We start from the raw sequence: 12,702 nt of genomic DNA, 5'->3' as shown, positions 1-12,702 counted from the left end.
CGTCTTGTGTGTGATGAAGTTCCTGCCTTAAAGTGACTCATAGGCGCACCTCCTACTGACACGACGAAGAAGGTGCAATAACTCCTCCTGACGCTCCCATTTACTGGCACACCACATCGCTTCCTCAAGGGAAATGGGGGTGCCCGTTCATTTTTACCTGCAGCTTAGTTGTCCGTCCTTCCTTCCAATCATCCATTTTTCTCTTGAGGTTTTCTTCATTTAGGTCACCATTAAATCTTTGTCTGTCTACTTTGGGCGAGATTTTAGTCCTCAGTCGAATCCATGGCACATAAACACAAATAACCACTCACACTCTACGCACAATTTGGATTCTTGAATGGATCTGATATTCATGGATGCAAGATTAACCGTAGAAAAACTTGAATCTATTGATCGCAAAGCAGATGTGCTAGCCAAGAAGCAACCGTTCTGCATAACTTTAATTTCTCATTTGACTTCAGTTGATTTGGAAATGCAATCTCCCCCAAAGTTGTGATTGCTGTCATCTGGCAAGTTGACTCGAACAGAATGTCAAAAGTCGAGCCAAAAAATTTCACATACTTAACAATACATGATTTTTTTAACTTGGTAACCATAGCAACAGCTCTGTTACCGAAAACATGCTCATGACTCACAGCCAGATGGAAATGAATTGGATAGGCAGGAATTGTGAGGAGAATTTGGCGGGAATTAAAAAAAAAAAAAAGTGTCTGAGGATATTCAGCACTTACAATGCGAGCTTCTACGCGTGATGCCTCCAGTTATGCAGACTAATTAGCATTTGTTTCTTTTCTCTGCAAACATCTGCTTCCATCAAGCTCACAACATCATTCCAGAGGGTGAAACCAAGTCTAATACGCCTACACTCGTAAAAGCGGAATTTCAATCTGACACGTTTCTACTGTGACGTTCTTTACTACGATCCTATGCGTCGGAGAGTCGAGCAACTCAGCTCATGGCAAAGGTAGCCATCCACCGTGATAATAACTAGAGAAAATGAATACATTAAAAAGCCAATTAAATGCTGTTCAAGGTGACGGCCCGGAGAAAAAAAATCGTCATTTGTATTCAGCGGAGGAGAATTAACACACCAAACAAACTACAGTCAATGCTCACAAGCCCAATTGCTGCACCGTTCCAACAACATGCTGACACAGAGCAGCTGGCATTCATTCATCCATCATGCATTCTCACTTCAAAGTGATATTGGGACAAGAATGGTCACTAATGGACTCTGCTGCTTTGGCCCATAAAATAGATTTGTTCCCTTCACATAACACAAAACATGCTACCATCAGGGCTAGATTAGCACTCAATGTCCTATTCTGATTCACAGTCACTCTCTATTGATCGGCGACCAGTCCAGGGTAGAATACTGCCAAATCCAAACTGTCTTTTCAACTGTGGCAAAAATAGAACATTTGCTGTTTAGTAATTCACACAGCTGACTTTTCCAACTGGATAAAAGGTCACCTATTGATTGACTGGCTACAAGTCCAGTGTCATATCTGCGGTATTTATCCTAACAGACCACATAGAAGATTTTCGATGTTGTGGCATTTTCAGCAGAGAATTTACATTTCCGTGTTAGGACTAGCAATTTTTTTTGGGTGGTTCAAATCTGTTATTTAGTTTTAAGTTGCTGAGTTAGCTTTCAAGGAATCGAAACAGGGTAGCACAATGAAAGAGAGGCTCATCGTTCTTCAGCGACAGTGGCACACACAAAAAAAAAAAATCTGAATTGTTTAAGCATTAAAGTGTTACTCCAACTGATGTCGGTATAAAAGAGAGCTCCCCTGAGAGGCAACATCAAGCCGCACACAAGCGCCGTGCAGCCTGAGTGAGTCAGCTGCCTGCCTACAACCTGGATCCCCATCTGCACTCCCACAAGGCAGACAGAGAGAGCAGCGAGTAGGAAACCCCCCCAAGGACCACTGAACTGGTCACATGCAGGAAGGTAGCGTGTGTCTGTGTGCGCGTGCGTACGTTGAAATAGTGGGTAGTAGGTGCATCTGTGGTTGCGTGCTACCTGACTTGATTTACAAACTTTCCCCCCCCTCCCCCATCAAGCAGTCGTAACAGGATTATTTTATACATCAGGGATGGGCAACGTAAATGATGAAGCGGGCCGCCATTTTTTTATCAGTAGCTAACAGGTGGCCACATAAAACCACACACTTCCGAACCAGATGGATACCAAAATAATTAAATATGGACAAAGTACTTGCATATGTGTAAAATATGTACACAGACCAAATGTAATTATTCAGATACTGTTTGTCTTGCATGTCTTCCAAATCTGCAAATATTTCAAGCATAGTAAACCATTTCTGCCATCTAGTAGTGAAAGGTGATATTACAACTATTGCACGAAACCCCGCCATTTGCAAGGGGTAGGAACCGTGCTGACCATCAAATTAAAAAGAAAAAAAAATGTTTTCAAATACTGTATTGAATATAACAATTGTAAATTGTGCTGAGCCTTGAGTTAGCAGGGGTCCACTGTAGTAGAGGAGGTCATGTTTATAATCGCAATATTCTATATAGTGGATAATTTCTTCTTTTTATTTACATTTGCATGACACCGAAGAGTGATGAAGACCAAATGAACAACTAACTACTCGAAAACGCACCTCTGTCATCAAAGGGTGAGTACTTTGCATATGGTTTTGTTATGCAGCGATTAAATAGTTTTTTCACACTTGACATGACGGTTAAGAATTATTTCCTGTGAGAAATATGTACAAGATACCACATTATTACAAAATGGTTGCAACTTGCCTTACCTGTTACGACACGATGCATCAGTTCCTGCACACAGAGCCTCTTATTGGAACAGTAATGAGTGACTTTTAGTATAACATACATAACCCAGCTTGGTTTCAACTAACCTTTTTGCAATGTCAAGCTTACAGCGTACCCTCGCACGAGTGTACCATGACACTAATAGGGAGCAAAGTGTCCAATCGAGTAGGCCATTATTTGCAAATTACGTGACAGTCAATTATTCCCTTTCATATTGAGCCTGAGTCTATTCGTTTCACGGGTAGGCAGTCATGCAAACGTTCAAAATATGAACCGAGTCAAAATTGACCGTTGTTATCTACGAGTATGTAAAGCCACATTGTTTGCTTTCCACACCGCTTGATGCCACCGGCATTCTACATCTTATGTAATGTCACGGTGGGGGAGCCATGAGACACAGTGTCGCTGTTATTTGCAAATTCAAGTCAAAGCGCTTCCCAATCACACAGCTCCAGCGAGGCAACAGTTTAATGAGATTTAAATCCCAGTAACCCTTGCTGGGTAGTCACGCTCTAATCCGGCCCTGTAATCACAACCGCTAAACACGTCCTTTTATTGTTTTTTGAAGGTCAAAGCAGGCAGTCTAGCATTTTGAAGCAAAACTGGGGGATTTCACAAGACCCTAGCCAGTAGATTGTTACAAACCTTGACACACATGCTAAATCATCGCCTTTTATTGCTAACTGGACACCCTCTACATTGTGTACAAAATTAATCAGAATTATTGTGGGACATCTGTCCATTACACCAACATTTTATTGATAATAAAATATGCTAAAGACTATGCAGTGGTGCATTGAAGGTCGAATGCCTTTAGTGAGATAGCATGAGCGGATATTTCCACGTCATGCTAATTGCAGATAATTTACTAGTTAGCCATGCGGATGACTGAGCCAGAAGTGTTGCTTCTCTTCCTCGATGTTTATTAAGCTAGGTTTCTACTTCCCTGTTATTTTACCATTCACGTTTGCCTTCAATAATAATGGGCGCTACACCAAAGATGTTGATATTTACTATTTTCAAATCATAAATTTACTTCTAAACTTTGATCTCAAAACACACACACGCATACTAAACCCTGCTCATTTTTCATTGTGCACCCATGTCAGCCTGTGTGTTTTTGCGTTCACTGCGAGTTCATATCAGATTTCACACGCATCAAGTACAACTCGGTCGAAAGGCTGGCTCAAGGCCCACAGCATATTTTCCGGATTTACAAATGGACCTTTTGTCCAGAGCGCGGACAAGAAACACGATAATGGACAAGTAGTTCCTTCGTCTCTTCGTTGTATTGATTGGATGGGATGCAGGTTTATAATGCTATTCATAAAAAGGCAAACCCCGCCTCTCTTGATTGCAACGCTTGGTGGAAATAAAGAGGAACAAAAGGAACACTTATTGGCAAAATACTACTTATTATACACCATAACTTATGCAGTGCTTGTGAGTGCAGCCTTGATATTTGGATCTATTGGATGGATGGATGGATGGATGGATGGATGGATGGATGGATGGATGGATGGATGGACGGATGGATGGACGGATGGACGGATGGTCCCTCAATTAACTTAGCATTAGCAGTAAGCTGTACTGTATATTTTCTCTTGGCCTTCGTGGCTGACAGCGACATCACACTTCTTGGCGAGGCGGCTGCAGCTGTGCACAAGGAGGCCATCCATTAAGCGTTAATGGATTCACTTTCACAAAAGGACCTTAAACCCACGATGCCGTGTCGTGGCGTTAAAAATAGAAACGGGGCAGAATAGCCGCGAGGGGGGCATGGGGGAACACTATTCGCGCTCATATTTGTCGCAGGAACTCGACCGCACAGTTCACTTCCTCCCCGATGAATGTGAGGAGGGAAAGAGGCACGGATTCCCCCTGCGACCTGCCCCGCCACTCCTCGAAAACCATGATTACATCTGATGCACTTATAATTATTAGTCTTTGCGCGTCACAACCCGAAGGCTGGAGTCGCACAGGAAACCCAACATTACATAAAGAGGCACGCATCGCTTGGCCCTCAATCTGAATTGTGTTGGAGAACCAAACGACTTTCGAGTGCAAAAAAAAGAAAAAAACAGCTGACGTACTGTAACATTCAACAGACTTACCTAAAATAACACCCCCTACCCCTAAATGTCATTGGACACAATCTCAACCATAGAAAACCCATCTTCAGATATGTCCAAGAATAGACCGATTATGGGATATAAGATTTTCCACATAGCCAAGATGGGTAAATGCCTCACGTCACGCTACTGGCACTACAAACCGAGAACAAAGGAAAAGAACAGAATCCCTGGGATGAGATTTTGTTATGAAACTGTATACGTTATTTTCTCTTTAATCCACTGGGATACGTTGTCATTCTATTTTCCGTAGTGCAGTATTTGTTCGAAATGGGTCAAATTGAACGCTGTCAAAACGAGGACAATGCAGTTTTGTGTTAACCCTTCTCATCCCACGCTCAAATTGTCACCAAAAATCACCATTTATTTAGCAATCGCACATGGATGTCCGATTATCCTCCAGAAAAGACGAGGCGGGGTATTAGGCTTTAAATTTAAGTATGCACGCTAATTCCCTCCCATGCGTTTGTTTCATTATTTATCCCCCCCCACCACGATTATCTCTTGGTCATCAAACAAATGTAATGTAAATGTGTTAAATTTATACTTTAAGGGAAAAAAAACTTGGGGTTGGGCAAGAAACGAGCGACTGTGACACAAGGTCCGCCTCTGAGTCAAAACTTGCAAAAACAAAACAGTAATTTCTAATGGACGTTTTTTGGGAACCTAAAATATTTGAAAAAGCGGCCTCAAAGTTGTACTTAGTGATAACAACTTAACTTTGGAGAGTACTTTAAAAACAACCAAAGCAGCATACAAAAATTATGCGCATAAAACAAAGGAAGTTAAAACAATAAAAAAGTGCAGCTCGTGATGTCGCTCACTAGGCCACGCCCCTCCAAGGCACACATCAACACAAATACACGACAATATCTGACTTTCGACTTAGTTACCTCTGCTAAAATAGCAACAATCCACAAATAATTGCATCAGCAAAACATCAACACCATATACACAATGATGACCCCATGTGACGTGAATCACCGCATTTAGTAGTTATTCAAGACAAACAAACCACCTGCATATGAATCTCATTGTTTCTTAGCTAACATACTAGCCGAAGTAACACCCTATGTGCACTTAACTCAAACTCGATAAGTCATTAGACAAGAAATTAGTATCAACATTGCCAGCGAAGCAAAACCATGTTTTTGTTTCACTTTCTGCACAAGGTGCAATCGTTGACCCCCCAACAAAACAGGGCATCATCCTAAACGAAGATAAAAAACACCATCAATGAATTGAACCTTACAACAACACCACAAGGTGGCGCTTAAAGAAGATTTTAGTGAGGTTTTCTGATAAAAATGCAGCACGGGTTCTAGACAACTATCTGTGTATCTGTAAAAAAAATAAAAATGATAGATGAGTTTAATGAGTTACAATCTTGCATATAATAAATTCAACTAGTAAAGCAAAGCGTAATATTAAAAATTCAACACAGTTGGGCATAAAAACTGTTTGTAGTCGCTTTGGCCCCCATATTTAAAGTACAACACACGTTGGGCGAGTCTTGTGGACAAGGTGGGTGGCTGATTGCCCGTGGCTACAAAAAGAGACAGAACCTCAGCAGGAACTCCTAGTCCAAGCCTGGCAAACATCCATCCATCCATTTTCTGAACCGCTTAGTCCCCACGGGGGTCGCGGGTGTGCTGGAGCCTATCCCAGCCGTCATCGGGCAGTAGGCGGGGGACACCCTGAACTGGTTGCCAGCCAATCGCAGGGCACACAGAGACGAACAACCATCCGCACTCGCATTCATACCTAGGGACAATTTAGAGTCTTCAATCGGCCTACCAAGCATGTTTTTGGGATGTGGGAGGAAACCGGAGTGCCCGGAGAAAACCCACGCGGGCTCGGGGAGAACATGCAAACACAAAATAAAAAAAATAAAAAACTGAAGTGGTTCCCTAATTGAGATTAGAGACAGGTTAGTAAAGCCACCAAGAAAATGGGACACCCTAAATAAGTCATAAAAGTCATTTCGCGACGACTCTATTGAAGCCTACCTAGCTGCATCTTAGGGTGGAAGTGCAGTGCAGTCAAGTGGAGTCTAAATCCTCTTTAAGTCACTTTACCCCCCCCCCCCCCCCTCCCTCCCTCTCTATTATTCTCGTGTGTTTTCATCAGTCACGCCACGGGTCACATCTGCTTTTTCTTCTTCTTACCGTTTTGAGCCGTGACGAAGGGCGGCATCAAGTTGCCCAGGAGGACCAGGAGCAGCATCACTGCACCAGGACGCATCCCGTCGTGGTCCCGCTCAGGGGGGAAAAATGCAAAGGGAGGGTGAGGGAAGGGTAGGGGAGTGGGAAATGAATGATCTGGTGTCGATCACAAACTGGCCTACTGATAATAATGATGATGATGATGATGGTGGTGGTGATGGTAGAGGTGAAGAGACGCGTGCAGCATGACAGCAGATTCCTCGATTTGGCGTTGAAGGACAGCGGGGAAAACGAAGTCGATGGGTGGTTCCGTCGGAGGAAATAAAAAAAAAAAGAAGGGGGGGCGCGACGGATGGTGAGGAAGCGGCCGGCGGCTCTCAGGGGTGCCGATGTGCGGCCATCGGCGGCGAAGAAGCCTCGTCGGATTGCAGAGGAGGATGGATCGAGGAAAGGAGGGAGGGAGGGAGGGAGGGAGGGAGGGGGTGTCACAGAGATTGTCCACAGCGTAGTTGGGAAGATTCAAAGATGCGCAAGCTGATGCGCATTGGCTCTCTCCACTCCTGAGAAGAGAAGACGCTCTAAAAAGGGTGCGTAATTACGCACGCTTAGAGGCGAGTCCGATATTCACCACCACCACCACCACCACCACCGCCACCACTCTAGTTTGTTGATTATTGCACGCGGCGTAAAAGGCGCACCTCTTCTCTGTCTTCCTTGTCCATCATTTTGCCGTGTTGTATTTTGGAGGAAGTGCGCGCTGGCAACCACGTGACTTCCTCTTCTTATGGACCCACTCTCTCCTGTGCAATATTTATGATGCAATTCGGTCGACATAGATGATGATGGCCTTCACCAAGACGCTTGCCCCTCCCAGTTGGCTGCTTTAATAATACTAATTGTGTTAGAGGGAAAGTAGATATATAGATATCATTTTTTGATACATATTTATTTCATGTCATCGCGCATCGAGTGGCTGCGCGCGGAAGCATATCCCCTTGAAAAGTTCGACGTGGCCTCCTGGTTAATCCCCTTTCGTCTGCCCTTGTTATGAAATCGGCGCTGCTGCAAGTGCGACCTCATGCGGACAGTTTGGAGAAGTGTCGACAGGAACTACCTCGCTCATCCGCTAGGAAAGTATGAAGGCAGCACCTGAATGAAGTAGATGGAATGACAGATGGAGAGAGAGAATCTATTTTTGTTGACGAAAATGTTTTTTGTCGTTATTTCATTAAGAATATTCTTGCAGTGAAGAAAAAAGTTTGTAAAACAAAGTTCACTGACTTCGAAGCTTAAAATTCTCAAGACACTTGTGAGACAACTGCAACCTCCATTACTTGAAGAGACTTGACGCCGGACTCGGACATGCGATACCAACGTCGCCTTTGTGCTCCGCTTTGCAGCCCTCCCTCCAGTTTGTTTCAAAACTAACCCCACCTGAAACCTGGGCCCGGCCAATGGGCTGCGGAGATGTCAGCGCCTCCTTTGTTCGAAACCAATCAGAGTGGAAGCGCGGCATGTTGCCCGAGGGGGACAACTCAGGGCTGCCCGTGTTAATCATGCATCACTTAGCCGTTGCCAATGTGTTCACAACGCCAGAGCCTCTTTTTGGCTTTTCACAGCGACTCTCTTCATTTCTTGGGCCCATCTAGTATGGAAAGTCAACAACAATGGCTTACCAGGCTCAAAGATGAACTTAGCAGTAGTCCGCTGGTCTCCAACGTGGCATTCGGCTTCATCCTCATGGGACTGGAGAAGCTGGTTGAACTGGAGTTCGAGTGTCCGTGCAACCCGACGTGGAACGGCGTGTTTTCGTCCGCCTTCTTCATCCTCCCGGCCGTCATGGCCTTCACCTTGATGCTCATCATCCAGGGGTGCCGTTGCGACGTGTGGCGTCGCCGGACCGTATCGCTCTCCAGCGTGGTGCCCGCCGTCGTCTGGCTCATTTTGCTCTTCTTGGACGGCCAGTACTTTGCCTGCGCTATGACAGACTGGGAGGGTAGATTTGTACTGGTGGACAGGGCGGCTCCGCAGAAGTGGTGCGAACCAATAAGTGATGGAGGTGTCCCCCAGCAAGAACTCATGCTGCGTTCGCAGCAACTCTTTGTTTTCTCTCAGGTGAGTGGACGTTCTGAATTGTTTTTTCTTACAGCAGGATAGGCTGCTATATGTGGTTCTGACTTGGTGAAGCAGCATGTGGTTCATATTTTATATGGCCCAGTCAACATTCCCCTCTAAACCGGTTTACGTCCAAGCACTCTTCTGTCTTGCAATGAATTATCTCGACGACTCCCAGAGTGAGTCTATTGCAGTAATGTTGAAAATAATGTGAGACTCTTGTTCACTTCTTCAGGTACTAGGCATCATCCTGCTCATTGTCATCTGCGTGGGGCTCGTCATCTACGTGATCAGACAAAGTTGCCAACAGGAAGTGGAGGAGCTGCAGGATACAGAGGTCGCTGAGCTCACCGTCCTCAGGATGAGCTCTCTGCAGACCAGGACGTCTTGAGACACTTTGAGGACAATTGCCCCCCCCCTCTTGCCCCTAAAAAAAAGCTGAGATCCAGAGGCCGGATGAATGTAACCAAGTTTTTTTATATTATAATATTGTCAGCGTGTGGTCTAATAGTCGACCAAAAGACATTTTGGAGCAAGGTTTCTCGAATTTCTTCAGATGAAGACCCAAATATGGAATTTGGTTCCTTTCTAGATACTCAACCATAAGAGAATACTGTAGCTGCATTCAGCGGACCAGGACCGCTTAAAAAAAAGAACTCTTGCGTTTCCGTTCATTTGAGTTCAAACTCGAACGCAATACAAACCAAAGACCAGTGTTCAAGTGAAAGGAATTAATTTTAATTATTCAATATTTTCCAGAATAAAATGATGAGTAAATTTGTCAAAATTTTCCCTCCACAGATTATGTAAAAAAAAAAAAAAAAAAAGACCTGATTTATAATTGTAAAATGTAAGATGCCACGGGCAAAACGTATATTCTGTTCCAGTATTTAAATGTTTTTTTTTATTATTGTCTTTTAATAAAATACATTATTTTTGTAATACACAACCATCTTAGATCTCCCATGTCTATTTGAGTTTTCCACCAAGGAAAAGCACGTCCCAAAGCACCATGGAGAAATTACATTTGGATTCAAGGATTAGGATTTTTAGAAACTCGAAAAAGGGACATTGGCAAAAACACAAAATGTCCAACAAAAAAAGACGCAACGAGTCAAACTCCGGACGTCATCCTTCACCATACAACCCGCAAAGATAAGTTACATCAAGTTTATATGCATGAATCAATAGTGCAAGATTGTCCGACTTGACTTGTGACTTACTTGAGGTTACAAGTCACTGTATTGTATATTGTGAAGTTCAGATGTCAAGTAACTTGTATATAATTTTAGTCATGTTTACATTTTCTTTTCAGGCACATTTTGGAGCAAAGCCAGTAAGTGAATGTGCTAAGAGCACCGAGAATGAGCAACACTACAGCAGTCAAGAAGACGAGCACGTCCACAGAGTGGTAAACATACCAGGGCATCTGATAAGACTCGGTCCTCAGGTGAGCTGCGCCCTTATGCCTCATGACAAACTCAATCCAGAAGAGGGCGCTGTCGAGCGGCGGGATGGGCTGATCTTTGTGCAGCCTGGACAACCTCTGCATGTTGTTCTTGTAAGATGGATCAGACAGGACTTCCTGTACGCCCTGGTAGAATATATCATGATCCAGGGTGAATATATCCAAGACTTTCCCGGCTTTTCTCATCACCATCTTGAGCAGATTATCTCGTTGATCGAAAATAAGCGGAAGGCCGAGGATTGGCACGCCGTGATAAATTGCTTCCTGGATGCCGTTTGTCCCACCATGAGCAACAAAGAGTTTCATTTTGGGATGTCCAAGAAGGTCGTTTTGTGGCATCCAGTCCACCAGGAGAGTGTTGTTGCCCAGAGTGGAGGGTTTAGCACCTTTGTACCTCCAGATGACCTTCTGAGGGAGCTTGGCAAAAGCTGCCGCAATTTCGTCGGCTAATTCGTTAGGAAGTTCTCCGATTAGAGTCCCCAGGGACATGATGACGACTCCGTGTTCCCCGGAACTCTGGACGAACTCTTCCAGGTGGTCGGGTAGAGGCTTGGCAGGTTTACACTGGAAGCCCCCCATGTAGATGACGTTGGGCATGGTGGGGCGCGGGAACTCAAAGACAAAATCCACTCTCATGAGCCACAAGTCTGCTGCTTGGAACAGCGAACGGTAGTCTGCATCGGGGCTTAAATATTTTTGAAGCAAGCCTTGGTAATGCGGTTTGATGAACTTTGAGTATTGATATTCGGCAAAGATAAACACCAAATGATTTACGACTCTTTCAAAAAAACTCATCTTATCAGAAAATTCCGTCCCTGTAATGGGCACGTACGACAGAGGGGACGGCGCGATTGCGAAATGCCCCTCGCCGTGGCTGGTCCATCTCACGTTGAGAACCAGCGGTAGCTTCAGGTAATGGGCGAGAATAACACCGCATGGCACTCCCGGGTCTGTCAGAACGAGGTCATACTTGGCGCTTCGCAGTGACTCTACCATTGTTTTATTCTCCAAAATCCACATCAGTAATTTACTTGTTTTCTCATGCATCATTGAGGCTTTTTCACTTTGCTCCATTTCCAGTTTGAGACGAGTCCAGACGGACTTGCCTTCCCGCTGGATGCGCAGCAACTGCTCCACAAACTCAATAATAAAATCTTTGCTGAAGCCCGACTCCACGTCAAGCGTGATGGAGGTGTAGAACGGGGACTTTTCCTTGATGTACCAGCTGTCGTCCGTTCGCAACACGTCAACCCGGTGCCCTCTCGAGTGCAGTTCCTCAATAATCACTTTCATGTTCACCCAGTGGCTTCCATCCAATGGAAAAACAAGCACCTTGCCGCCAGAAGCGGAAGTCACACATAAAGTGGAAAGTAAAAGGCAGACCCAAGACCAAAGCATCTTCACTCTACAATTCAGATGACAAAAATTTTCCGTAAGACAAAATCCACAGTGGTTTCATTCCTTTAGATTATTGGACCGTTCCATTTCAGCAGAAGGATCCTTCTTCCAATATTGTTTAAAAACTGGTAAATAATTGACCTTTAATTAGGCTTGGCTTGATTATTTATTCAACTTGACCTCAGTGATATGTCAGTGTTTCCTCAACCTGATATTTTACATTAGAAATGATCACAAAACATCACCAACCCAAACATAACACAAATGTGCATTGTACAAACTAAAATAATGATTTTGCCTCTCTTTACTTACATATTTACAACCTGGCCCACTTTAGCTGAACACAAAGCTATTAATTCTATGTATGAATGACCGTACGTCGAATATTACACACACACACACACACACACACACACACACACACACACACACACACACACACACACACACACACACACACACCAGTTGAAAATGCTGCTGATACAAAATAGTCACTATTACCTCATTTGATATCCAATGTAGTTTCTGTCCAGAGATTCCCTTCTATGAAAGAGAACTCGTGTTCGTCCCTGCAGTTCTAGCCCAGTAGGACTTTGACATGATACTTTCATGCTCATAA

The 12,702-nt window shown here is 44.1% G+C and overlaps 3 protein-coding genes across 5 annotated transcripts in view; 1 reads left to right on the top strand and 2 right to left on the bottom strand.

The window, feature by feature from the left end:
- nptnb (neuroplastin b) overlaps nt 1–7,181 on the bottom strand; it is a 21,078-nt gene extending 13,897 nt beyond the window's left edge. Inside the window, exon 1 of the mRNA XM_085907521.1 lies at nt 7,106–7,181. Coding sequence (XP_085763647.1) covers nt 7,106–7,181 — 76 coding nt within the window. The remainder of the gene's footprint in view (nt 1–7,105) is intronic.
- LOC147059505 (calcium homeostasis modulator protein 6) overlaps nt 1–10,554 on the top strand; it is a 13,919-nt gene extending 3,365 nt beyond the window's left edge. Inside the window, exons 2-3 of one of the 2 annotated variants that reach the window (XR_015065633.1) lie at nt 2,591–2,648; nt 9,453–9,585. Coding sequence is in view for 1 of the 2 variants with exons in the window: in XM_085907523.1 (XP_085763649.1) it covers nt 8,681–9,217; nt 9,453–9,608 (693 nt within the window). In the remaining variant the exon portion in view is untranslated. Of the gene's footprint in view, nt 1–2,590; nt 2,649–8,070; nt 9,218–9,452 lie in introns of those variants that run through there. The other variant, XM_085907523.1, reaches the window with a different exon arrangement.
- LOC147059504 (UDP-glucuronosyltransferase 2B1-like) lies at nt 8,082–12,702 on the bottom strand. 2 transcript variants are annotated; one of them, XM_085907520.1, is made up of 3 exons: nt 12,585–12,702; nt 10,639–12,090; nt 8,082–8,251 (listed from the first exon to the last, which is right to left on the bottom strand). In XM_085907520.1, the coding sequence occupies exons 1-3, from the start codon at nt 12,698–12,700 to the stop codon at nt 8,179–8,181; spliced, it is 1,641 nt and encodes a 546-aa protein (XP_085763646.1). In that variant the 5' UTR covers nt 12,701–12,702; the 3' UTR covers nt 8,082–8,178. The 2 variants fall into 2 exon arrangements, with proteins under 2 accessions (XP_085763646.1, XP_085763645.1); XM_085907519.1 differs by lacking the exon at nt 8,082–8,251 and having other exon boundaries at nt 9,934–12,090.

Source organism: Syngnathus leptorhynchus, chromosome 3 (genome assembly GCF_054491065.1).
Source record: "Syngnathus leptorhynchus isolate UIUO chromosome 3, UIUO_Slep, whole genome shotgun sequence".
Lineage (NCBI taxonomy): Eukaryota > Metazoa > Chordata > Actinopteri > Syngnathiformes > Syngnathidae > Syngnathus > Syngnathus leptorhynchus.
Note: the sequence above shows the minus strand (reverse complement) of the source record. Positions and strands in the feature narration are given on the sequence as shown.